The sequence below is a fragment of the Brachyhypopomus gauderio genome, chromosome 4 (genome assembly GCF_052324685.1).
Source record: "Brachyhypopomus gauderio isolate BG-103 chromosome 4, BGAUD_0.2, whole genome shotgun sequence".
Lineage (NCBI taxonomy): Eukaryota > Metazoa > Chordata > Actinopteri > Gymnotiformes > Hypopomidae > Brachyhypopomus > Brachyhypopomus gauderio.
In genome coordinates this window covers 29433651-29452613 of record NC_135214.1, presented here as the reverse complement: position 1 = coordinate 29452613, position 18963 = coordinate 29433651, and the positions used below count along the sequence as shown (strand labels likewise).

Here is an 18963-nt window from a genome sequence, read left to right as displayed (position 1 = left end):
AGACATTTTGCAAATTCAAGTACATTTCACTTTCTGCTGGTTTCATACTAAACACGCTGACTAACAGTTTGGGATGGGTTGATCCGACTAGTTTTTGCCCCACCTGGGTAAGCACTGAGTTAAGCATTTGCTTAACTTTTGCATGATTTAGTGTCATTTTCATACCAGTAAAGGTGAAGACATAGCTTACTTCTAATTGCTGTGGGCTCCTATTATACAGTATTGATCTGAGAAAGTCACCAATATCCCAGTGCTGAAAGTGCAATGTATTTATAATGCTCAGAACAGGAGAAACTTTGTGTTTGTTTTGATGTCATGTGACACCTGAGCCCATTTGAGCCCATTTGCTTTGTTAACATGCCACCGTTGCTGTTTTCTCTCCTTCTCTCAGCGCTGGCACCATGTCTAAGGCCACGGTCAAGAAACTACACTGGCGTTCCAAAGTGCAGGAGAGTTTCGTGCCTCTGGGCGGAGCCTCGGGGGAGCTGGGCTTGGCGATTGGGGGCGGCGCCGACTATGGCGAGTTCCCGTTCGTGACGGCAGCCCCCGGAGGCGGAGCCACAGTGGGTGACATCATCCTGGAGATCGGCGGCACGCCCGTCCTGGGCATGACCCTGGGAGACGTCAGAGGGGTCCTGAACTCGTGTCCCCACCCCATCCGGATCAAAACCGTCTCGCCAGGTATAGCCCGCAGAGCTTCGGGGTTTCTTCCTGGGATTCTGGATAGCTGAATCAGGTGTCCTTGCGGTAACTGCTGCATATCTGGTGTGTCAGCCTGTTTATTGTGCTCTGCAGATAGTGGACTGCCCAGGTAGACTTACCCAGAAATGCTGCATAATGAACTGTCCTAACTGAGTTCCCCTATTTAGTTTTAAACCATACACTTGCTTTTAAGGGCAGACGAAATAAATGTTTACACTCTCCCCCACAAATTCCACAAAATCAATTCATTGATTTCGATTCCATTAAGTGGAATGTTATCAAAGTGACATAACTCGCTTCTATAAAGTTGCTGACATCAGTATGGAATAAAAGCGTGAGAGAAGCTCAAACCCAGCTGGTTAGACCCCTTTAGCGTAGCAGCCACTGTCTGTTAGTCCTCCCTTCGTCCGGATGCCGTTAAGTGGATGTGACGGGTGCACTCCATTACTTAACCTTCCCCAAGCTCTCTGCTCACGTCCGACAGGATTGATCACCTTCGGCATGTGAAGGCAGCTGGACGCACGTGGTCGGGCATCTCAGACAACACCCCCAGTCCCACCCCCGGGGTCGATCTGTCTGCCCGCACGCAGAAGCCGCTGGTCCCATAAAGCACTTCTCGTAAAGAGCGTGTCAGAGGGGCAGCGTTCCTAGGGCTCCTTGAGCTCCCTTTCCCTGCCGCGTCATTGGCTTTTATGCAGGACGGACGAGTGGGCGGCGGGGCAGTTAGAGCAGGAGGAAGGGCCCGTTCAAAGGTGGAGGGAACTGTGTCGTGATGAGAGATGTAGCTGAGGCAGCGCTAGCTCCCTGGCCCGTCGCGGGGAATCGTCCTCCACCACTGTGGCAGACCGAGCTAGCTTCACCGGCAGACGCTCTCGCTGGCCAGGGCCACGTGGTTGAGGCTAGCATTTACGTACCGAGCTTGAATGAATTCCTTTTGGCTATATTTGAACCCGGCAGCCGAACACCTCCACGGTTTTCAGGTGAGACATCGTGTGTGCAAAGCGGTTCCTGTTTCAGTGTAATTTGCTGATTACTGTGTAACTCCTTCAGGCTCCACTCTGTGTAAGGACCTGCGCTTATATTTAAGCAAGTGCTTCACGCCAGGATCCATGGACAGTCAGCTCCAGCAGGTCATACGCGAGAATCTTTACCTGCGTGCCGTGCCCTGTGAGTGAGCCCCACACGTGCACACATACACCGCACACATACACCTGCCGGGGCACGCGTGATTTTTCGGTGACTTCCTTCATTCCCTCGTAAACATAAGTGTTCGACCCTCGTACCAAAGCCTCCGCACCTGCCCACATGAGAAGCCCGCAGGCGGACAGCATTTAAAGTTTCAGCCCTGAAATCTCTTGTGGAGTCAAAAGTTAAATGAGTCTCTGGCAAGTCAATGCATACTATTATACATGGTGAACTCATCGGTGTACGTAATTTATCTCCGCATGGTGTGTAAATACAGCTTTAGAGGAGTTAATCTAGCTGATTTTGCTGTACATTAATACGCAGCTCTTAATGGATTTGCTTGGTCCTACTGGCAATTCTGCACACTCATGCATACAGGCTCAGAAAACAGGTACTACGGTATATCTACTGGTGGCTGTACTGGGAACCACTTTCTTGGTTTCTTAGAAGCTGGTGCAGTCCATCAGCTGGAGTAGCTGGGCTTTATGGGACTTAATATGCACTATAGAGAATGCAGCATGTCCACCGGAGCGAGAAATGGAGGAAATGTCACGTGCATCACATAAAGTACGTAATTTTCCCTTTTGCCATGGACCGACATGCTTCTTGCATGAGATAACATTATGAGAATACAAGATTACCAAACCACAGGCATAATGGTATCTTTTATGCTCAACACAATGAGGTTATAGTGGCTGCAAGTGGAAGGCCTTTATGTTATGACGTACTCAGTATGACGTACTCCGTATGACGTACTCCGTATGACGTACTCCGTATAGTGTGCGCCTAATCGCTTTGCCAAGGCATGGCTTTTGTTCAACAGCAATGTGATACAGGCATTACCACAGTGTTAGATCATCCGAAATGGGGTCCTCAAGACCTCCGGTTTAGTAACGCCGCCCACTCTAGCTGAAGCATCAGGTAGGATAATCTTCTTAGGTGAAATCCTGTCTGGCCATGGAAACCCTCATTTGTGAAAAATACCTGTGCCAGAGACTCATAATCTCATCCCTTGCCAGATTAAATCAGGACAGCTGGACCTCTGAGGCATGAAACATAATCTGAATTGGGTTTCACAGAATTCTGCACCCTTATAAGTGTCAGTGACATGTGCTGAATTTACTGATAGTAGACAAAACATTACTTCCAATAAGCACTGTGGTTTTTTCTTCTGTTAAAAACAGCACTCAATGTGGAAACAATAATGACAACGCTTTTATTTAGAAATCAAATCAATATAGTTATGCAGTTACAAAATGGTTATAATACTTGTTTTTTGAGAAATTCATTATCTTTTTTTCACATTATAGAGATATGGTTTAGAGGGCTTTTTTTTCGCTGTTGTGTAATTACTTGTTTAATGTGAGGATAATCCAGTGGTTCATGAGTACATGGGTTCAGTATTTCTGATGCTGCATGTGTGCACGTCCCAGGCACCACCAGGCAGCCACGGGATGGCGAGATCTCCGGGGTGGACTACAACTTTGTCTCCATCGAGGAGTTCTTCTCTCTGGAGGAGTCAGGGGCTCTGCTGGAAAGCGGCAAGTTCAAAGGTCAGGACTCGCCCAGCTTCACCTATACCAGTCTCCATATTAATATTTGTACAGATCATGTTTTTTCTCATTATATGCGGTACGTGCGCAGCATAAATACGGATGATCCCGCATTTGCATGACTCATTTTGGCAGCTGTTTGATGAATAAGCAATTTTTGAGCCAATGCACTATGCCATTTTTGTGCTGTTGTTCTACTGTTGAAACAAAGTCAGTCGTTGCATGCTTTTCAGTAGTGTGCTGAGCAGTAGTGCACAGGCCTGAGATCAGCTCATGAGCGTAAGTGGCGTCTAGGACTTGTGCACTTGTGTCGTGTCAGATCTGTGTGCACTGTGTGGATCTTATGTCAGACCTTCAAACATGTTAGCTGCCCACCAGCTCCAGAACAAGCATGTTAGAAGACACTGAAATGTGCTGTGTTAGCATATAGTGAACTCCAGCATGCTGGATTGCTATACCTCAAACTGTGTGTGTGTGTGTGTGTGTGTGTGTGTGTGTGTGTGTGTGTGTCTGTGTGTGTCTGTGTGTGTGAGAGACAGAGTTTGTGAGTGTGAAGTACTTTGCTTGCACAGCTGATGAAGGACCTCTGTCTGAAATGTTCTGTTTCTCCAGAAACATTGTGTGCTAAACTATTTATGTATATATATATATATATCTAAATATATCAGCTAAATCATCAATAAGAGTTGGTACGGGTACAGATTACAGATCCAGAAATGGGACTACCATCATCCACCTTCTGTACATGGATGACATCAAGCTGTACGCCAAGAGAGGAGGGACTTTGGCTCAGTGCTCCACCTGGCCGGGATCTACACCAAGGATGTAGGAATGTCATTGGGGCTGGAGATGTGTGGTTGGCTGATAGTAAAAAGAGGCAAAATGTTCCGGGCATGGGAAATTGAACTTTTTCAAGGCCGTATAACAGACCTAGAGTACCACTGCAAACTATAGCTGGGACACGCTGTGAAGTGTAGCAAGGCTATGGCGTTCCATGTGTGCTCTGCCTGCTAGCATCTTGCACCCCGCATCTTTGCATCTGGGGTCCTACCTGGTGTGGTAGATCCCAGTCTCTATTGATCTTGTATTCAGGGCGCAATCCTGTGCTGTCATGATCAGTGCCTCTGTGCTGTCGTGATTAGTGCCTCTGCTGTCATGATTAGTGTCTCTGTGCTGTCATGATTAGTGTCTCTGCTGTCATGATTAGTGTCTCTGTGCTGTCATGATTAGTGTCTCTGTGCTGTCATGATTAGTGCCTCTGTGCTGTCATGATTAGTGCCTCTGCTGTCATGATTAGTGCCTCTGTGTTGTCATGATTAGTGCCTCTGTGCTGTCATGATTAGTGTCTCTGCTGTCATGATTAGTGCCTCTGTGTTGTCATGATTAGTGTCTCTGCTGTCATGATTAGTGCCTCTGTGTTGTCATGATTAGTGCCTCTGTGCTGTCATGATTAGTGTCTCTGCTGTCATGATTAGTGCCTCTGTGTTGTCATGATTAGTGTCTCTGCTGTCATGATTAGTGCCTCTGTGCTGTCATGATTAGTGTCTCTGCTGTCATGATTAGTGCCTCTGCTGTCATGATTAGTGTCTCTGTGCTGTCATGATTGGTGCTTCTGTGGTCATGATTAGTGTCTCTGCTGTCATGATTAGTGTCTCTGCTGTCATGATTAGTGCCTCTGTGCTGTCATGATTAGTGTCTCTGTGCTGTCATGATTAGTGTCTCTGTGCTGTCATGATTAGTGTCTCCATGCTGTTGTGATCAGTCCCCCTGTGCTGTCGTGATCAGTGCCCCTGTGCTGTCGTGATTAGTGCCTCTGTGCTGTTGTGATCAGTGTCTCTGTGCTGTCGTGATTAGTGCCTCTGTGCTGTTGTGATCAGTGCCTCTGTGCTGTTGTGATCAGTGCCTCTGTGCTGTCTTTCAGTCCAGCCTTTTCCAATCATCAGTAGGGTTTTTCCAGTGTAACCGTCCGACCATGCTTATCCGGTCTACATGACATTCTGATGTTGATGCTGCAAGTCCTGGTGAGATGAGTTAGTGAGTCTCAGTATGGTTATGAATCTATAGTCTCGTTGGCGTCTGGGATACAGCTTGATGTCACCCAAATAGAGGAGGTGGCTGGTGGTGCTCCATCCTGTAGCTGGTATACATAGTGATGATTTCACAGTGGGTGTTCAGACCTATGCAGAGCAGCAGTAAGGATCTGGCATGTCCTTAGTAAATACCACACATGATACTGTATGATGTGTGTCTCTGTGTGTACACACACACACACACACACATACACACACACACACACACACGTATTTTACGTACAAACATCTTTGTTGGATTAGTTGTGTAACATTTTTGAACAATATACCTGTGCCCTTAGTATTTCTGACATCTTACGTTGACATTGTTAGCGGTGATGCATGCACATTTGAACAACTTTCTTTCTGCCTTCTCCAAGTTCCACCCGGCTCTGGAATATTCATGGAACGTAGCACATGCTGGTTTAAATGCCACCGTGTATCTACGCACTCTGGTTTATATGTACATTTTCATATACCTTACTCACAGCTATTAAGGCGCATGGGAATGTAAACCTACTCCAGTAAAGAATTGGAATGTGATATTTTCATAACTGTGGTTTTACGAAGGAAGTCGTACTTGATGCTCGTGTGTTACCTGTTCAGAGGGGACGGACTGACCTATTAACAATCTCCTTTGGTTCTCATTATCATACAATTAAAATACACAAAACGTTGTTTGTCGAAATTATACTTAAACATTTCAGAATCCTCCAGGATGAAGCAGAGACCACATCCATTTTAAGGATCCTCCTCTTAAAAAAACACCAGTCAAAAACGTCAATGACGTGCTCGTCAAGACTGAGATAAATGACTGTTTCTGATAATAACTGTGTTACTGTGGCCTGCAGCTGCCCTAGATGTGCTACATACAAATTTATTAACACCGCCACTAAAATAACTGGCACAGAAGGATGAACTGTCACCTATTCCTCCTCATTCATTACTCCACGCGTTGTCTGCTGTGTTAGTTTGAAGAGATGTAATCATCTTGATGCTGGACAAACCAAGAGAAGGCTTGCTTATCGTTTTCTGTAGCACCTTCTTATCATAAGAAATAAGGAATTGTCCAGTGGCAAAGGCATTTCAATACTAGTGGACACTGTATTAATGATAAATGTGTACGCATTGCCAGTTGTAATTGCAGCAATCAAATTAGGAAACTCAAAGAAAAAGAGCTACACTCTCAGAACTTTACAAACACCTACTTTTTCTATCTGTAATCCTTGTTTCAGCACCTCTGTTCACTCTCTCTCTTTCACTCACTCTCTCTTACTGTCTCTTCCTCTCCTCCCTCCCCTCCTCTTCCCATTCCCTGTCTCACTGCTGCAAACAAGGCCATGACACCGTGCAGTTGAATATCCCCAGAAACAGACGAAGTACACTCAGCCCTGCTTCTCTCCAGTTCACAGGCCCAGAGCGCCTCCCTGGTGGGCTTTGCCTAGAAATCGGAATTGAAGCCACCACTTCTAAAACGGGAAATCACTTTTTTTATCCACTAAATCTTGAACATACTTTCCCGTGCCTGTCTGTGAGGCGTGCCACTGTGGGGGAGTTCAGACGCTGTAGCCGTTATCCTGTGATTTTCGGCTGATTGCACTGAGTTGCCGTGAACGTGCTCCTTTTAATAGATTCATAAGCATACTGATTATGTTTTAAAATGAGGATCAAAGTGCTGTGCTGTCAGGGACGGAGACAGCGACAGTAAAGTCTGGAGATGAGCATTTTTTCTCATTTGACAGCAAAGAAACCCGAGTTTCTTAGTCTGACACCATAGAAATAGATTCATAACACGTTCCTGCGCCAATATCTTGTCTTTAATGTGTAGGAAGACTTAGAAAACCTCATTTTCAATATGTGCTAGTATTTACATTTACATTTGAACGGAAGGATTCTGATGCCTAGAGGCCTGTACACAAAACAAACGTTAATCTCGGCAGGTCTATGCACTCACGTCTCCTTTCCGCCTCCTCCCCCCCTGTAGGGAACTACTACGGCACGCCGCGGCCGGTACACATCGGGCCCGACAGCCCCCCCATCACCTACCAGGAGCACCGCAACCTTCTGAGGAACTTCCGCACACGCAGCAAGAGCCTCAGCAACCTGGAGAAGGCGGTGGAGGAAGGCGACAACAGCGAGGAAGACTCCGGCCTCTCAGGTAGCGGGACGGTTCCCAGAATTCCAAGCTCCGGCCTTGCTCCCATGGATGTTCTGTGTGTGACGTGCTTGGTGGGTTCAGTCTGGTAGCGCCCCCTGGTGGGGCTGCTCCTCCACCCGCTTCCCAGTCGCAGCGGTTGGCAAGCTCTGTGCTGTTAATGAGGGCGCGTGTAGGAACCGAGAGCCATGATGATGTCTGGAGGCTCTTGAGATGGCCGTTCATGCTGCGTTCATAAACACAAATGATTTGCTGCTGGGTAAATACTGGACTGAATCTGTAGAATGGAACAAGGTGGAATGCTGACAATACTGAAAATGATCTGTCGCAAGATATTAATTAATATTTTACACGGTGACACAAATGATGTTTTTGTAGTTTGACTGATCAGCTGATAATACTGCAGCAGGTAACGCGTACTGCATCTCTGGTTGATGTGATCTTACATTTTCCTAGTGGTCGTTTTTGAAGCTCTGTTCTCTGCATGCTGTTTCCTCTCCCTAGCGGGGTCTGCGGGGGCGAGCAGTGTCCCGCCCACCACTATCATTTCCCCCAATCAAACGTGGGACTCGGGCGGGGCTCGGGACGGGGGCCTGCCCATGGAGAACGGAGCCCGTGGTGGGGCGTTGCCTGAAAACTGGGAGATGGCATTCAGTGACTCAGGAGAACCGTACTACATTGAGTGAGTCAGGGACAGAGAGATGGAGATGGAAACTGTATGTGACACCGCTGTGTGTGTGTGTGAGACACGTTTATGTATGTGACACCGCTGTGTGCTTGTGTGACACGTGTACTGTATGTATGTGACGTGTGTGTGTGTGTGTGTGTTTGCATATGAGAGACACTATGTCACACTTGTGTGTGTGTGTGTCACTATGTCACACGTTTGTGTATGTGTGTGACAGCATCGCACGTGAAGGCAAGCATGTGTATGAGAAAATTCAAAGTCTTAATGATAGAACTGTGCTACTGCTGCATTTTGCATTCATGATGATGATCTCATTATGTGACATCATTCTGAGGAAAAACTCACAAAACGTGTCCCGACATTTTCAGTCACAACTCAAAGACAACGAGCTGGCTGGACCCTCGAACCCACAGCAAAGAGGTCGTCAGCAAGACAGAGTGTGAGTGGAGGGCTGCTTTTTCAGAGCCATCTCTCTCTCTCTTTTTCTCTCTCACACTCCCTCTCTCTCCCTCTTTTCCTCTCTCACACCCCCCCTCTCCCTCTTTTTCTCTCTCGTACTCCCTGTCTCTCCCTTTCTCTCTCTCTCTCCCTGTTTTTCTCTCTCCTTTCTCACTCCTTCTTCAGAATACACACAGAGAGATTAATGGCCTCTCTAAGAGCCGTTTGCAGGCTGCATCTTTTCCCTCATCTATGCTGTTTGTATCCTGTGCTCTGGGACGTGTGTGTGTTCACTCCTTTCAGAGAAATGTGCTTTTCAGATGTCACTCAGTTAGTCATTACACCCCAACTTGCCACAAAAGATTAAAGGAACGTGCCTCTCGCTTCGACACATGTTCCTGTCAAAAGGAGTAATAGTCACTCTATTAGCCAGCAGAAGATGCCACTGAACAAGCACATCTGTGTTTGCCGTGACCTCAAAGCAAAGCCTGCAAGTCCCTAGACTTTGATTTTAAATGTAGAATTAGGTACGCTTTGTGTTGATATGACGTGTGTGTGTGTGTGTGTGTGTGTGTGTGTGTGTGTGTGTGTGTGTGTGTGTGTGTGTGTGTGTGTGTGTGTGTGTGTGTGTGTGTGAATGTATGCATATGCATATGTGTATGTCTGGGTTCCTCAGTGCCTCCATTCACAGATCAGCCATCTGACCTGAAGGGCTATTCCATACACACACGACTGTCCAAAGGGCCTCGAGGGTTTGGCTTTAACATCGTCGGGGGCAGCAGACCTAGAGAATTTCTGCAGGTGTACAGCGTCACACCTGGAGGTCCACCTGCGCTTATTACAGGTACAACAACGGCTCTGTCCAGTATGGGCATGGCATCCATTTATATAGACACCTGCTTCATAGACTAAAATAAGGGCCCTGGCACTGACATGGTTACGTTTATCCATCAACAGATTTATATGAGTTTATTTTCCCGTGCCGTGATGAAGTTTTGAAATCAGAACTGGCCACCAGAGGGCAGCATATGAAACGTTTAATTGACTATAACCTAAAATGCTGTGTCTTGATCATTTAGGCAAGCATTTTAACAACCATGTGACTTGACTAAAGTTATTTAATGCTTTTGAGAAGTTGGAAAAATTATATGCTAATTACATTCATTACATTCATTTTTTTAGATTCATCAGATGTTTGCGTTATAGAAAAAAATGTTTATAATTATTTTACAGTATTACACACTGTCAATGTTTACCACACAATGATAGAAACACCACCCATCTCTACAGGTGGGTCATTCCAGTGATCACAAGTTTCATTGCAGACATAATATGATAATCTGGTCTGTGCTTGGATTCAAGGATATTTTAGTATGGGCTGCGCTAGAACTGAACGTTAGATGTCTGTAGAGTTTTGTGTCTAAAAGTGGAGAGCGCAAAGCCTCTTACCACGCTGTGTTTAACTCGAATAAGCGCACATAGCAGATAGAAAAATTGGGAGCAGTGGAGAAAAGATGAAAATATCAGAGAACCAGACATATGAGAGGTGGATTGTAGCCTAAGCAAACTGCTCACACTCCCTGATTCACATCCTCTTATCTTTCCTTTCATCCCTTCTTTTTTTTCTACCCCCACTCACTCCTCTCTCTTCTTTGGTTTTCAGTGTTCCCCATTCCTTTCTCTCTCACCCTCTCTCTCTTTCCCTCCTCTCTTAGTCTAGGTGGGATTACAGTGATGTGACTGGGAGGGCCCTGTGGTTTGAATATGCTGATCTGCCCTTAATCCCGATGGGATTTAATCCCCCCTGTCCCTGACATGAACCACTGCCAGCTCATTTGTGCTTAATTTGTGCAAATGTGCGTGTGCGTGCCTCACTTTTTCTTTTGGATACACAAACAGCCACTACCGCAGGCACACGTTCATGGATGCTTCTGCAAACACCACATCAAGAAGATTTATTCCACTCTTCCACATTTATTTAAGTTTTTTGTGTTCAGTGTTTATATCTCTTATGTAATCTTTTGTTAATCTTTTTCTCTCTCTTTCTCTCTCTCCCTTCACCCATGCCATCAGCGGACATCCTGGTTTATATCAATGATTCATGTGTGCTGGGTATGTCCCACAAGGAGGTGGTGGAGATACTGAAGGCGGTCCCCATGGGCCACAGTGTGGACGTGGTGCTCCGTCGGGGGTACCCCATGCTCTACAACCCCGACGGCTGCCCCAAGACCAGCCTGACATCCCCCACCAACCCCACCCCAGCGCCGGGGGCGGCTCAGGCTCCGCCTCCCTGCGAGGGGCTGCCCAGACTCAATCGCGCCATGTCCCTTCACAACGGCTTCTACCCCCGCCTACAGAAGGAGGCCCTGGACGCTAACGGCAACTCCACGGCCCCGCCCTCTTACCCCATGCCCAATGGAAATGCAGCGATGGGTACGGTCATGGCTGGCACAAAGCCAGGCCCACCGCAGCGGGAGAGGATGAGCTCAAGTCACAGCGACACGGAGGTCAGCTCTGCCGTGACTCGCAGGTAACGCAGACACACACACACACACACACACACGTACACACACACACGCATGAGGAGGAGGATACATGGACATCCATTCTGATATTTTCAGGAAACTCAAAACAATCCCATTTATATTATTTGATGCTTTTCTTGTTTGCATGTATCATTTTGCTCTTTCTTCCCTTTCTAATCTTTCACTCCTCTTTTCTGTTTACCCAGAGCATCCCTCATCCGTAGCTATAACAACAACACCCTCCCGGCGCCCTCATTGGCCCACCAGAGCTCCAAGTCTTCCGAGAGTGACCTCTCCAGCGGGGCCCTCCCCCTGCCACAGCCGGAGGTGGGCCCTTCCACCGCCCCGCCCGGGGCCCCCAACGGCCAGCGGCCCCTCGCGCCCCAGGCCTCGCTCGTGCTCTCCCCCCCGACAGAGCTCCCGCCCTGTGGCTTCAACGGCTGCCCGGCAGCCGACCCCCGTCGCCCCGCTCCCGGGGGCCTGGCCCCGCCCAGCGGCACCGCCTCCGTCGCGCCCGGGGCGGGCGCCGGGGGCGAGCTGGTGCCCGTGGCCCTGGGGAGGAGCGAGGGAGGGGGGCTGGGCTTCAGCGTGACGGCCGGCGGCCAGGGCGGGCAGCTCGCCCTGGTCAAGCGCGTGTGGGACCGGCGGCAGTGCCCCTCCCTGCAGCCCGGCGACGCCATCATCAAGATTAATGGTGCAGACGTGCAGAGCCTCAGCTTCGCACAGGTAAAAAGGGGAGGGGTTCTCATGCAGATGAGCGGGGCGGGGCCAATTGCACACGACTGCTGTCCGTCACTCCCCGTGCAACCCACTCACCGTGTCTGCACTCAGCGAGCCTTTTTCAGTGCTAAATATTGGATTGAAATGTCTCCCTTAAGTGGCTATACTAATTTGTTCTTTAAAATGTTCTTTAAAATGTCCACAGGTGCAGAGAGTACTGCAGGAGCATACTAGACAGGGTGAAGTGGTCCTGCTCGTTTATAGAGGAGGTAACCATACTACATATTCCACTTCCACGCTACTAAAGACTATATGAACAGTAGTACAAAACTCACCTCCTCACCTCCTCTCTTCCCCTGCCCACCATAGGGTCTGCCTGCTCTCCCATCTCCCCGAACGCCAACAAAACCATCCCTCCGCCGCAGGGCCCCGTGGACCTGACCTCGCCCTCCTCGGACGGCCCCACCACGGCCAGCCAGAGCACCGTCTCGCCCCAGTCGTCCTCCGGTGACCCCCCGCCACTGGTGCAGAGCACCAGCTTCCTGGACTCCGTGCCCGTCACCCTGACCATGGAACCCAGGGATTGGATGGGGGTGGAAGACGGGGCTGCCCAGGGGCCCCGCGCGGTCGCCTCCACTCTGGGGGCCGTGTCCAAAACACAGGCGGACGGGAGGATTGTGGCCCCCCCCAAAAGCCTGGAGGTGGAGCTGAGGAGGAGGACGGGCGAGGGCTTCGGGTTCGTCATCGCCACCCAGGAGGTGAACGGAGGTGGGTGCAGGAGCCTTTTAGCTTCTCAGGTTCAGCTTCGTGGCTCTCTGTCCCCACGCAGCACTGCTTGGAGCTGGAGCTGCAGTCAACAACTATGGATTGTACACGACAGAAGTGGATCGGCTTACAGTGCAAACCCAATACGAGTGCAAAAGTCTTTTTCAGCTCGTTTAGTGCAAGGGTACGTGTGAATTTGGAGGCACGTATGTGGAAGTCAATGGCAGTGTGAAATCGTTTGGGGTTTTTGGTTGGAGTGGAAGGGAGCATGTTTATATTGTTTTTTTGTTTCAGAAATTGGTGTGAAAATGTTGGGAGCTGGTTATGTGTGGGCTATGATGATTATTGCTGTAGTAATGTGTATATCCTGCATGGTGGGGACATTTCAAGGCCAACACTTTTCTTGCACTTGTTCCCGTTGTGAACGCACAGCGGTGTTTCTCCTTCCTGGGCCACAAGTTGCTGGTGTGGGCCTGGTATTTCAGAGTGGATCTTTGTAAACTAGTGTCATGCTATCACTGTGAGAAGGCCAACGATGCCATCTTTGCGCATTATGCTCGGAAGGTTGGAAACTGGAAACATCTTCGAACAGCCGTCTTGACTGGTTTTGAAAAGTCGCACCTCCGAGGAGATGTGCACAGTCTGAGCGTCCGGTATGTCCTCCACTTAGCCTGTTGTTCACTGTTCTGCCCATCCAAGGCCGAATTCCTGCACGCGCTGATGGTTTGCTATTTTGTTAACTCAGAAACGGGTGTTCGTTTTTTCGCACCTGTGGTCAGCCTGTGTCTTTTTTCAAAAGCCTAACAGGGACTGACACTGCAAATTAGCTTAAGCCAGGCATCCCATATACATTACATGAACCTATATTTTATTACAATGGTGATCTGTATCATCCCACTTCCGGTCAAAAAAACAAATACATGAATAAAATGAAACTCAGCTGTCGACATGAAAAACAAGGAATTCACTGGATAGATTAGAATGACTTAAAGTGTAGCGAAAGTGAGGCTGGCCACTACAGAGCACGCCAGTGGCCTTTGCTTAGCGGGACAGAGTCCTGAACAACACCCTAATCCAGCTTTGGTTTAGTTGCTCAGGCCAGGAGAGTTTGGAGACCCTAACGAAGTGTAATCCCTCACGTCCGCCTCCTTCACACTTATCTTCACTGTACGAAAGAAAAGTGGCATTTTTATTCTTCTCAAAATGTATGAGTCACTCGGCTATGAGCAAAAATGAGCTCAGAAAAAAAAACAACGCTTCATTAGCAATTTAATCACGATTAATGGGTCGTGATTGGGACTTGGTGTTGTCAGGGGGACGCTCTGATGAACATGAGCATTAGGCAGTGTTGTGTAAGTTAGGGGAGTGAATTGCAGAGCTTTTAATAAAGAGATTGCTTTACCTTATCATGCAGCTTGACGTCATCTGAGGGCTCGCTACCTGTTCTGCAGGTTATTCAAGGCAGTGCTCAAGAGGTCAAGGGAGATCACATCAGAGGAAACATGAATGCCTGTGTTTCCTGCTGGAATGGCATCTGGTTCAGTCACTGCCTGCCATGATACGCGCCTGATAAAACATACATTTGTTGACACACTACCTTTTTTGCTTTGTCTCTTGCAGCCGTTTTTGCTCACACATATACACAACATCCTTTCTTTTTTTTTTCTCTCTTTTCATTTGACTTTTCTTATCATGGTTTCTGTTGAGTCTCACACACACACACCCTTTCTTCCATGGTGGTTCTGTGAAGAGAGGATTCAGCGTCGTACTAAATCTCTCCTGTACTAAAAACCCATACGTGCACACATACACAGGAACACACATACAAATACACAAACTCCCTGTCAGTTTCGCCATCTACCTCCCTCCCTCTATATATCTGTCGCGCGCCTCTCCCTCCCTCTCTCTCTCTCTCTCTCTCTCTCTCCCTCTCTGTTTTCTGCGGGTGCGCTCTCTCGGTGCAGGAGTCCACACACCACCGCCTCTCTCCAATCTAAGACCAACTGCTCTCCGGCGTCCGTCTGCATTCCCCTCACAGAATTGTATTAGGTTCAAAGATTTGCGGGCAGCCCTTCTGAACTCGAAACTGAACATCTCGTCAAACATGCTGGAGCGACTGCAGTCAGCCATGAAGTCTGTGAAGGACTCTAAACGTAACTATTTACTCACACCCGTCACTTTCCTGACTGTTTGAAGCGTGTCTGACAGTTTAATTTTCAGCGTGGTTTTGGCGGTTTTACACGCGCGATGCGATTACGGTGGTAACGTGTTACGCTGTTTCTATGCCATCAACGCTCATTTTAATGCCTTCCTGGTGTGCTTAGTTTTTTTTTCGTAACTTTCTGTCTTCGCTGCCACTTAAGCCATGACGCGCTTGTACGGAGTACGCACCTGACAGCATGGGAACACATGGGAGAGGGGGGAGACTAAACAGTGTGTGCGTGCGTGCGTGCGTGTGTGTGTGTGATTGTTAGGAAGTTCTGGGGCAGGCTGTGGTAGTTACCGTGATCCAGGTTCCATTGGTTTCACCCCAGCTCTAGTTATCTGGCTTTGGTGAAGCTGAACTCTGGAATACCTAAAATATTTCCAGCTGCCTCTGGGTGAACTCCAGTCATGAATGGCCTAATTTGATATGGATATTACCTTATATAGCGTAGCCCTCCTCTGGTCCCAGGGAGTATACCTTTTCTCTTTGTGCTCCTCTGTTAGCTGTAGTTTTTCTTGCCCTGCAGTGATTTCTTCCTGATAAACAAAGACTGTGTGTCAGACACACACACACACACACCACCTGTTTTAGGCTTTTGAAAGCTGAAAACAAATACTTTTTTTCTTCTAGTATACTCATATTTCATTATAGTATGGCAAAGTGATTTCAAAGTAAGTAATTACATTTGTCATGATAAATTATCACAGTGCACTTTCCTTAAGATGGATCAGAAAGATGGATTAAGTTTCATTAAAAACAAAAGAACCAGCAAACAGAAAGACTCCTGTCACACATGTAAATAGGTCTGCTTTGTAACAAAAAGACCAGATATTAGTATGTTATGCCAGTAATAATTTATTCAACATAATTTTTACCTTTCCCTTTGCCTTAAGACATCATACTTAAGCACTTTTTACATGTTGTTACATTTGTTTACTCCAATGTGTTAGCTAACTGCAGGAAAAAATCTATGAGACCTTCTGAAAATATCAAGTGATATTTTATTTCACCCATAATGCCCACCCCTACAGTGGCCACATTTCTCCTGTGTCCACTTAGGGCGTACTCACACTAGGCACGGTTTGCTCGTTCCGTGCTGGGGCCCGGTTATCCCCCCTCCCCACTCCCCCGCTGGCCTGCACTCACACTCGCTTCAGCAACCCGGCCCGAGCACGCTTACGTCATCACAACGCCGCTTTATTTGGAAAAAAGCGCGCTCGCACAACACTATAGAGTTCACGATTCTCTTTTTATTGTATTTTTGGAGTCGTTTTGGGAGTGCAGAAACACGGTGCAAGCACAGATTTATCGATAATTTAACACAACGATTGTCTGCTAATCGCTTTGCCGCTATGACTGTTTAACGTGAGCGTCGCATCACTGATGTCATGTTTGAGTTCCAGCGAAATGAACCAATCAGACGAGGCACCAAGCGGGCCCGGGCACGGATAGCGCTCACACTAGAAGCGAACCGTGCCCGAGTCCACATGAATCGTGCCCTGGCCCACCTCTTCAAAGCGGGCCCGAGCACGGTTAACTGATCCGGGCCCGGGCACGGTTGGAGCGCTCACACTAGCCAAACGAACCGTGCTTCGGCAGGCAACCGTGCCCGGGCCCGGATCACAGAGCCTAGTGTGAGTACGCCCTTAGTATCTGTGCTTGCACTGTGGGTTATGGCCATGTAACATGCCTTCAACAGATCTGGCTCTGATGCATGATTGCATGATGTCGAGAGGCAGCCCCTTTATTTTTCATGCCCTTGTGTGTGTTTACCCTCATGTCATGAGTCCACATTGAGAGACAGAAAAGCTGTACTTGGTGAAATATTAAACACACAGCAGGGTTTTCTGTTCCTCAACACCCAGGGGCTATAAGAGGTATAGGTCTAAATTGTGTGTGTGTGTGTGTGTGTGTGTGTGTGTGTGTGTGTGTGTGTGTGTGTGTGTGTGTGTGTGTGTGTGTGTGTGTGTGTGTGTGTGTGTGTGTGTGTTAGGATTAGGTTGAGTGATTTGGTTTCTGTTTGGTAACAGGAGGAGTTGCGTGCTGCCTTGTGTAATGCTGTGTCACTCTAAGCATGCTTTGTCTGTTTGGCTCATTAACACTGAACAGATTCCTGAGGACAGCCAGGCACGGCAGCTGTGTGTGTGTTTTTAAAATCATTATAAACATACACTTGTTCAGCCTGACTTGCATTTACTTCGCTTGCATTTAATTTAATGCATCCTATATTTTACATTTTTATGGTGTTATTTTATTTACTCTGTTGTATATGCTGTCTCATGTAAATGTCTTTGAGATTTTGGAAACAAAACCTATATAGTTAAGGCTATATAGTTTAATAGCTATATAGTTAAGGGAATATAGTTTAATAGCTATATAGTTAAGGCTATATAGTTTAAGAGCTATATAGTTAAGGCTATATGGTTTAATAGCTATACTGTAGAGTTTAACAGCTATATTGTTAAGGCTACATAATTTAATAGCTATATAGTTAAGGTTATATAGTTTAATAGCTATTTAGAAAAGGTTATATAGTTTAATAGCTATATAGTTAAGGCTATGTATTAACTGCTATATAGTTTAATAGCTATATAGTTATGGTTTATGGTTTCTTTGTTGTTGTTATTGGGGTTGAACTTTAAAATATTCCTGTTGAATGGATGTAACATTTATGTATGCATTTATGTATTTGAATTATGCAGGCCAGGTGTGTGTGTGTGTGTGTGTGTGTGTGTGTGTGTGTGTGTGTGTGTGTGTGTGTGTGTGTGTGTGTGTGTGTATGTGTGTGTGTGTGCGCGTGCGCGCATGTATATAGGTTGTATTATGCCATAGCCATGCCTTCTTTGATAGGTATCCGTTCTTGCCATTCTGAAAAACTCAGATGAAGGTGGAGTTTATGCACACATATACACACACAACAGAGAGCATCCTGTGGAATCATTTCCTCAGTTCTTCCTGAGTTTGTGTGTTTGTGTGCGTGCGTGAGTGTGTGTAAACTCCACCTCCATCTGAGATTTTCAGAATGGCAAGAAAGGATACCCTTATTAGAAGGCATGGCTATGGCATAATACAACTAACATGTAACATGCTAACACACACACACACACACAGTCACATATAATCAGGGCCTCAGACGGTGTGACTACAAGATTATAAGACCCAGCTGAGTCTGCGCTTCCCACCTCCGCACCTCTGCAGCACAGTCCTGTGGAACCCGCTCCTGGGTCGGCCGTCGCCCCGGGCCCGGCCTGCCCGCCAGGGCCCAGCTGTGCTGCACAATGGCCGGCCGTGCAAGGACGTCTAATGGCGTGCCATGACAAACACCTCAGCTCGGACGCTGCGTGTTTGAAGTCTCGCCCCATTGTTCTGCACATCTGAAGGAGTTTATTTTTTGATCGATATTTTAGCCGAGCTTGTTGGGATTTGGCGGAGGGCGTGCTTTGTTACTGGAACGCGCGCGCATGTCTCTGATGTGTGTGTGGGGTCGTGTGAAGGGATGACAGGTTCTCAGAACACCCCGTGCAGACTCCGGCTGTTTGACTCACGAGTCTCTTCGTTTGCTCGAGATGGTTGTAACATTGGGTGCGCCTACTCACCTCGCCACTGTGTGTTTTTCACAGCACCCTCTACAAAATCTTCAACCTGATGCAGGAGTCACACTGACACAGCTAAACGGGTCTCTCCCAGCCACCTTACGTATTTGAAAGGCCGTGCAATCTGTAAAACTGCACAAGACTATAATAATATTAAGAGTTTGAGGGATGTACGAGTCAAAGTTCTCATTTTGTCCATATAACTAATTATGCATGTAATATGATTAATGATGCCATGATTTTAGCTGTTTTAATTTTAAACGATCAACAGAAATATTATTTAACTGCAATACTGTACTTATCAAATGAGCTGGAAAAGTTGTCTTTTCCAAACCAAATCAGATGGCTTTTACTAATGCATTTC

At 47.3% G+C, this 18963-nt stretch overlaps 1 protein-coding gene and 1 long non-coding RNA gene across 4 annotated transcripts in view; one reads left to right on the top strand and one right to left on the bottom strand.

Annotated features, from left to right (window-relative positions):
* magixa (MAGI family member, X-linked a) overlaps nucleotides 1-18963 on the top strand; it is a 35215-nt gene that overhangs the window by 5337 nt on the left and 10915 nt on the right. For all 3 annotated transcript variants that reach the window (XM_077003654.1, XM_077003655.1, XM_077003657.1), the window contains 11 exons: nucleotides 392-681; nucleotides 1753-1869; nucleotides 3321-3440; nucleotides 7494-7667; nucleotides 8169-8346; nucleotides 8721-8791; nucleotides 9467-9634; nucleotides 10864-11320; nucleotides 11522-12041; nucleotides 12241-12304; nucleotides 12405-12803. In XM_077003654.1, coding sequence (XP_076859769.1) covers nucleotides 402-681; nucleotides 1753-1869; nucleotides 3321-3440; nucleotides 7494-7667; nucleotides 8169-8346; nucleotides 8721-8791; nucleotides 9467-9634; nucleotides 10864-11320; nucleotides 11522-12041; nucleotides 12241-12304; nucleotides 12405-12803 — 2548 coding nt within the window. In that variant the 5' untranslated portion in view covers nucleotides 392-401. The remainder of the gene's footprint in view (nucleotides 1-391; nucleotides 682-1752; nucleotides 1870-3320; nucleotides 3441-7493; nucleotides 7668-8168; nucleotides 8347-8720; nucleotides 8792-9466; nucleotides 9635-10863; nucleotides 11321-11521; nucleotides 12042-12240; nucleotides 12305-12404; nucleotides 12804-18963) is intronic.
* LOC143512884 (uncharacterized) lies at nucleotides 7530-14678 on the bottom strand. Its single transcript, XR_013130537.1, has 3 exons — nucleotides 14203-14678; nucleotides 8111-8301; nucleotides 7530-7890 (listed from the first exon to the last, which is right to left on the bottom strand). It is a non-coding gene; the product is annotated as an uncharacterized LOC143512884 (long non-coding RNA).